We start from the raw sequence: 7,911 nt of genomic DNA, 5'->3' as shown, positions 1-7,911 counted from the left end.
GAGGCAAAGTCCCTTTCCAGGTTTGAGTCTTTTAGTCGACGACGTAAATCGATAGCATGTTTATAAATGGGACAGCTTGCACAAACAACAGAGAAACAACGCTATAATATTTTTATATGTTTATATAAGCATTATTAAACCCATGTTACGTTATTGTTCACGCAAACATTTTTGCTTTAAAACTATTAATAGTAAAGTTCAATAGGTTTCACATCCAGCATCATAAGTATGGTACTACTTTTATTTGCTGTTCAGCTGTTGTTATTATTAGTCACCATATGAATGGTACATATATTAATACATTTTGAAAGGGTACCAGTGACAGCTTTTCTACCATTTATTACAGAGAGTGAATAAACCAAATAATGTGTGTAATTTTGTGAGAATTACTATATACCCATAGTAAAAATACATGTGCAACTCAAAGGCCTAAACTGGTAATAAAAAGTACCACTGCATCACGTTATATTTTGCTTGACTTTGGATAATAATAAGTAATAATTACACCGCCCTGCATCATATTTGCTGAATGAAATCCACTACTTGTTATTCCCTGATTTTGGGCTGCTGAATCCAAACATTGTGCTTGTTTTGTTTACTACACACCTTCTCACAAAATATGATGCATTTTGAAGCATTTTGACGACCATTTGTAAGGCAAAGAAGTCTTGTTTTCCCCCTTAATATTAAAAACTGCCATAAATACATCATTTCTGAGCCAGTTGCAGCTGTTTGTTCAACTGTCAGCCCATTTTCACATATATGAATGATTCTGAAGATATAACTTTATGCCTAATTGTCCTGAATAAAAACTTTTCCCCCTCCTTTGCAGATCGAACATAGTGGAGAAATGTATTGGTATTTTTTAACTCGGCATCATCAAATTAGCAACTTTGCAAATCAGCACAAGATGCATGGCAGGTTTAAAAATAAGTCATTTTAGCAAATGTCCAAGTACCAGTACAGTCGATCCGTTTTCAGGTCCCAGCACGTTTAGTGAAAAGACAACATGCCTAAAAAATGTAAATGCATCTAATTATGAGCCACTGAAAGTTAAATGATGAATATGAAACTTGCTATGCGACATGCTTTGGCATGAAAATACTGTTCTCACTGGAAGAAGTTGGATATAGTAACTGCAAGACGAGAAACGAGAGTTAACACTCGTCCACCATTTTTTGTTTTTTGACCATAAAATACTCTTTAAACACAACAAATTTGAAATCACCATGACATTGCACATACAGATTATGAGTCTGAAATTCATTGTAAATATGTTATTATATTTATTATACACTCTATTATAGCTATTATTTATAAAATGCCTTCTAAAAAGTACATAAAGTGCCTTTGGATGCCATTAAAGCAGGACCTTAAGATGAATCAGCCCATCTGTCTCTGATCTGTTTATCCGTTTATGAAAAGTGATGCCTTTCATCCTTCTTATCCTCGCTTTTTTCGACATTCTCATCTCCTCAACTTCTCTTTGAACTTCATCCTGGGTCACCATGACACCTAAATATCAGCCTCTCACCCCTCAGTTTCTCCTCATGCTGTCCCTTACGTAACCTTTCTGGCATCACTCCCCAGCCAAAAAAACATACAGAGGAAAATAAATAAATAATATTAAAATCTGTATTAAGTTGCCGAAGCTTCAGACCTAATCCCTTATGCAAACAGATTTGTGAAATTTGGGTACGATTCGTAGGATGAAAACATACATTTATGTAACAGCAACAAGGTAAATCGTTAAAGGTCATGAATCTGTCAAAAAAACAATGAAGGTTAATAACAATTCTGTATGTCTTCTGACATATTCACGTGTACTCTGGACTTCTTATGATCTATAGATTTTGTATGAAATCATTACGATAACTCTAATGTTGCAGTCTGTGTAGATGATCACACCATAAAGCTCTGTGACACTTCTGAAAAGAGAATTTTTCTGAGAAATTTCTATGAACAGTTCATGGAAAGGATTTACCATATGCTATTATGAATTAACGCTCTTGTAGAAACAGCAGGGGTGTTTCGTTGAATCCCTATTTGTCTGTTTCCTTGCTTGTGGAAACCGTTGCAAGCAGGAGATGATCTCTTCAGATGAATCTATCATATATTATTAGTATGAATGCAATGTTAATGTGGAAGATGCAAATGAAATACCATGCATTATAGAAGAAATTAAAAATGTTAAAAACCTACAATTTTACAGTCATGAAATTATGGCTATTATATTAAAATAATACATATTTTCCATAACCTTTCTGTGTGGTGCTTGAAAAGAACAGATTATGGATTAGGATCATGTTGTTTATAATGTTCATTAAATAGAAGTAACCTGTTCATTGGTTACAGTGAAAGATTACGTTACATTTAATGGGATGTAGTTTTTCAATAAAACATTGAAAAAAATGTGAAAAGTGTACAAAGAATCATCTTATCATTTATAGTAAAAAAAACGGCCGGAAGTTCAAGTGTGACGCATTTCATTCGATTATATTTAAATAATCATGTTTCTTATGACTTTATTTAAATAATTACACTCTAAAAAATGCTGGGTTAAATATAACCCAGCGCTGGGTTAAAAAGGGACAAACCCAGCTATTGGGTTGTTTTGACCCAGCGGTTGGGTTGTTTTGAACCCAACCGCTGGGTTATATTTAACCCAGCATTTTTTAGAGTGTATGTTCTTTATGACACTTGTTTTCAGATCTGCTCATTATTTTTATATCACATTTTATTTTGTGTAGTTAATGTATACTTCATTATTTTAGTGTTGTAATGTAGTATTTATTTATTTTTGGTTTTGTTTTCTTTCTACATCATATCTCAAACATGCTCTTCATTGACACTGTTGGAAATCAATAGGCCTTTATATTTATATTATATATTTATAATTTCATAGTTTACAATTAACTTTAATTTGTAATTTAACCTTTTATTTTATTTTGTTGGCTAACAGTAAATTTAAAATACAAAGTTTGGTATGCTGAAATTGACAGTGTTATTTTAGTATCACTGATATACTTTATTAATATATTTTGAATTAGGTTTTATATTTTTCATTTTAATTTGACTTCAAGTTTTAGTAATTTCATTGTGTGTTTTCTCAGTTTATTAGTTTTTTTTTAATATGTTTTAAGTTTTTGTTATATAAGATTTATTTTAGTACATAAAGTTAAACGAAGTATAAATCAGAAATTTTGCTGAAAAAGGTTTATTTTTATGTTTTATTTCAGTTCATGTTTATTTTATTTGAAGTAATGAAAAAGGTTTTTGGTTTTATTTTTTACTGATATATATATGAACAAACTGTAAAATATGCATGATTTCCATGTCATAATGCCTGCAACGTTTAATTTTTACAGCAAATTTCTGGCAAACCCCAGGTTTTTTTGTACCTTATTAATTTAATTGAACAGGATATGTATTTGTACAGACACATGAAGCTAAGTGGAGCAATTCATTCATTCCCTGTATTTCCTGTCTGAGTCTGATTGTTGATCATATCATGCTGTCCAGTGTTCAGACTGATGTCATTCTAACCCCTCCCTCCCTCGTTTACTTCCATACAGGATACAAAAACCCTCATGAGCCGAACCAGTCAACCAGAGGCCACCAGCTGTCTGAGGAGGAAGGTCAGCAAACACCAGGACAAGACTGCAAAAAAAAAAGAAAAGTCCAAGAAATAAAGACCATTTTGATGAATTTCACTCCAGACTGAGGGTAAGCATATTTCACAGTCCTAAATATTGTCATGCACCATTCAAAATAATATGCCTTTACTATGACTTTATTGTGTAATGAACTGATGAATAAACTAAGTTTTGTATAATGAACAGTTTTGCTCCATAAATCTGTTATTCAAACACATCTGCTATACATATTTATGCATTAAAGTTGCAGGGTCTTGTAAATCCTTGGTCGTAACACCAGCTTTGGACTCACGCCGATCACAGACAGCTGCATCCTAATATTCACAGATATGACTGCATGCATCTTCTTACGGGGAGCAAAAATTGTAAGTATACTGAATTTCTACAGTTACAGTCATTAGAAGATATTTCAGATTTGTTTTCTTATAGTTTTTGCTATTTTAACATTGTCCTATTTTATGAACACAAGACAAAGTATTTGTTTATAGAAAATAGTTTTTAAACAATTTTTAAATACAAAAATAGAATTTTAAATACAAATAGAATTGTTAGTTTTTATTATGTTTTGTATTTTTTAAAATTCCGTTTCATTTTAAGCCTACATTTCAGAAAACTATTTTTTTTAATAATTATTATTATAGTTTATTCGTTTTTTTATTTGTTTAGTTTTATTATGAAACAAATGCCTAATAAAGAAAAAACAGAAATAATGTGCAATTAGACAATTGTTATTAATGGATTTGTGTTGTATTACTTTATAACATTGTCCCAATTTATGAAGAGTCAAGACAAATTATATATTTTTAAATATTTATAAAAAAAAATTGTTTTTCATTTTTATTAGTTTTATTACGTTTCTTATGTTTTTTTATTTGTTTAGTTTTATAATAAAACAAAAGTCTAAATTGTCAAATGTAAAAATTGTCATTAATGGATCTGTGTTGTATTACTTAATAAAGTTATTCAATTTTATAAGTTTTAAATAAAAAATATTTAATACTTAAATTATTTTATTTTATTGTTTTATACATTTTTATTAGTTTAGTTTTACAATTTAAAAAAATGTCTAAAAATGAGAAAATGGAAATGCTGAGCAATTAGAAAATTGTCATTAATGGATTTGTGTTGTATTAATTTAAAATACAGTATTATTTATTTGTTTCTTTTCATTTTTTATTAGCTTTTATGTTTCTCTGTTTTTTTTATTAGTTTAGTTTAGTTTTATTATGAAACAAATGCCTAATAAAGAAAAAACTGAAATAATGTGCAATTAGACAATTGTTATTAATGGATTTGTGTTGTATTACTTTATAACATTGTCCCATTTTATGAAGAGTCAAGACAAATTATATATTTTTTAATATTTGTAAAAAAAAAAAAAAAAATTTTATTAGTTTTATTACGTTTCTTATGTTTTTTTTATTTGTTTAGTTTCATAATAAAACAAAAGTCTAAATTGTCAAATGTAAAAATTGTCATTAATGGATCTGTGTTGTATTACTTAATAACGTTATTCAATTTGATAAGTTTTAAATAAAAAAAAAATATTTTATTGTTTTATACATTTTTATTAGTTTAGTTTTGCAATTTAAAAAAATGTCTAAATATGAGATAATGGAAATGCTGTGCAATTAGAAAATTGTCATTAATGGATTTGTGTTGTATTAATTTAAAATACAGTATTATTTATTTGTTTCTTTTCATTTTTTATTAGCTTTTATGTTTCTCTGTTTTTTTTATTATTATTATTAGTTTAGTTTTATTATGAATCAAATGTCTAAATAGGAGGAAAACCAGAAATGCTGTCATTAATGGATTTGCGTTGAATTACTGTATTGTCCATGTTTGGCCTGATTCAGCAGACACGTAATCGTATTCAGCCCCACTAAATCACACTAAACCCTTAGTCACATTCAGCCCACAAACCCTCTAATTCATATGAAAATGGGAGGAACGTGCCATTGAGTGTTGTCTGCTTAATGGGATATATTACAATGCACTGCTTTAAAAGCATTCTTGCCATTATCAAAATGAGTAAAACAGGCCTTTTAGATTAATCTAAAAACCCCTAAACAGACACAGAGACAACCAGACAATGTGAAACATGTTTGAGAGGCTTAACCTGTCATTTTGGTTTTGCAGGACAGAGAATTGGCAGATGATGAAATTGAAGGTAAGCACACCTGTCAGCTGTGATATCTGGATATTATCTCTACTAATGTCAAAGCTTAGACTGAAGTATGCAACACTTTAGAGATATTACTCATATTTTTAAAATAATGTCATTTTATTTAGAAAAACTTTATTACTAAACATTATTTTACAGTCACATTCAGTATTTCAGTAAGAACTGTGTGACAATAAATATTAGCAGATTTTTATTTATGTATTTATGTATGTATTTATTTATTTTACAGACCTATTCCAATGCTTCTGGATTATTTCATTAAGAGCAACTGTATGACAATAAATATTTGTTGACAATCGTAGAAATGTTTTACATTTTATTTATTTATTTATTTTACAGACAAATGCTTTGGGACTATTGCAATAGGAACTGTACGACAATAAATATTGGAGAAAACATTTTTCAAAAAAAATTTTTTTTTGCATAATAATAATAATTATTATTATTAAGAACTGTATGGAGATAATTATTGGTAGACATTGCAGGGATCTTATTTATTTAAATAAATCATTCCAATTAACATTTCATGGCATTATGTTTATTATTGGAATGTAAAAAGTGCTTATATTTACCTTGATGAATGTTTCTTTGTTCTCAGAGCTGAGAGAGGCATTTAATGAATTTGATAAAGATAAAGATGGTCTAATTAGCTGTAAGGACCTGGGAAACCTGATGAGGACGATGGGTTATATGCCAACCGAGATGGAACTGATCGAGCTGGGCCAGAACATCAACATGAATTGTAAGTGGCTTTAAGAAAAATGAGAAATTGTCTTACTCGGAGTACTTGATTGGCATGATTGTTTTGCATACAATGCAAAAAAAAGTAAAGTAAAAGAAAATAAGGGGGGGGGGGGGGGGGTATCTAATTATGATCTATTTTTGCTATTTCTTTGTCTCTCAGTGGGAGGTAGGGTCGACTTTGAAGACTTTCTGGAGTTAATGGCCCCAAAGCTTTTGGCTGAAACAGCAGGCATGATTGGTGTGAAGGAACTGCGAGATGCTTTCAAAGAGGTGAGAAGACAAACTAAACTGAAACGTGTTGATCCACAATGACACACAGTTAAGATTACTTGGCATTTAGTGGATTCGCCCAAACAGAAAGTGGAGAAACTCTCACCTGGCTTCAGTCAACTCCATTTGACCTGTTACCACAACATTATGGGGTGGAGGGGAGGGTGAAGCCCTTGCAGTTAATGAACTGAATTTGCTGTGGATGAAAAGCAGCTCAGTGATTCTCTGCTGGTGGGTTGCGACCCAAGGGTGCAGGTCACAGGCAGCATGGAAAAACAATGCTAAATGCAAATGCCGCTGAGAACCAGTGAGCTAAATAACAAGCAACAGACATCTAATTTGCCATATTTTCATCACAAAATCTTTTTTTCCTCATCTTCAGTTTGATATGGACGGCGATGGCTCGATCACTACCGAGGAGCTGAGGTCCGCTATGAGTAAACTACTGGGAGAACACATGAACCACCGAGAGATTGACGCTGTCGTCCAAGAGGTGGACAATAACGGTGATGGTACGGTAGATTTCGAAGGTGAGAAATGACACTCATTTTCAATGCATGACAAATAAAGCATATAGATACTCACACTTCCTACACATAAGTGTGAAATGCTTTTCTGTTTTTTTTTTTCCTTCTTGCAGAATTTGTGAAGATGTTGTCAAGCTGCTGAGAAAATCCTCTTGCTGGATGCTGCAGATACAGAAAACATATACGACTGCACTCACAACAGCATTATGCATATCCATAAATATAATAGCAATGCACAGAAAGATTTCTTTCCCCCCCACAAACTATGCAAAAATCTCAGGCTTTCAATGCAGTACAGAGTTACTGATCTGAAAATTGGAAGTGCAATATTTCTGTAAAATTATAAACGCAAGTCTAATATTATAATGCTTATGTATTTACATTATTTTTAATAGATATTTGCTCAATAAAATACTAAATTAGGATATAAAAGATATGGAGTGATGTTTTTTTCTTTGTGTTTGTGAATGTGAAAGGCCTGGTTCCAGAATCAACCACTGAGTGTTTTTCTGAAATTATTAAGGGC

General features: G+C 31.0%; 1 protein-coding gene across 1 annotated transcript; it reads left to right on the top strand.

Moving 5' to 3' along the window:
• Positions 1 to 3,569: 3,569 nt before the first annotated feature.
• cabp5a (calcium binding protein 5a) lies at positions 3,570 to 7,652 on the top strand. Its single transcript, XM_016513361.1, has 7 exons — positions 3,570 to 3,726; positions 3,901 to 4,021; positions 5,799 to 5,829; positions 6,443 to 6,586; positions 6,749 to 6,858; positions 7,241 to 7,388; positions 7,499 to 7,652. Exons 2-7 carry the CDS (start codon positions 3,986 to 3,988, stop codon positions 7,525 to 7,527), a joined length of 498 nt encoding a protein of 165 aa, XP_016368847.1. The 5' UTR covers positions 3,570 to 3,726; positions 3,901 to 3,985; the 3' UTR covers positions 7,528 to 7,652.
• The last annotated feature ends 259 nt before the right edge of the window (positions 7,653 to 7,911 follow it).

The sequence above is a fragment of the Sinocyclocheilus rhinocerous genome, unplaced genomic scaffold (assembly GCF_001515625.1).
Source record: "Sinocyclocheilus rhinocerous isolate Xijiao unplaced genomic scaffold, SAMN03320098_v1.1 scaffold24, whole genome shotgun sequence".
NCBI classification, from domain to species: Eukaryota; Metazoa; Chordata; class Actinopteri; order Cypriniformes; family Cyprinidae; genus Sinocyclocheilus; species Sinocyclocheilus rhinocerous.
This window is presented reverse-complemented; position numbering and strand designations above follow the sequence as displayed.

Coding starts and splice junctions, on each gene's coding strand:
- cabp5a (XM_016513361.1), top strand. CDS start 3,986: ATGACTGCATGCATCTTCTTACGGGGAGCAAAAATT. Junction 5,830..6,442: donor GGCAGATGATGAAATTGAAG/GTAAGCACACCT, acceptor CTTTGTTCTCAG/AGCTGAGAGAGGCATTTAAT. Junction 7,389..7,498: donor TGGTACGGTAGATTTCGAAG/GTGAGAAATGAC, acceptor TCCTTCTTGCAG/AATTTGTGAAGATGTTGTCA.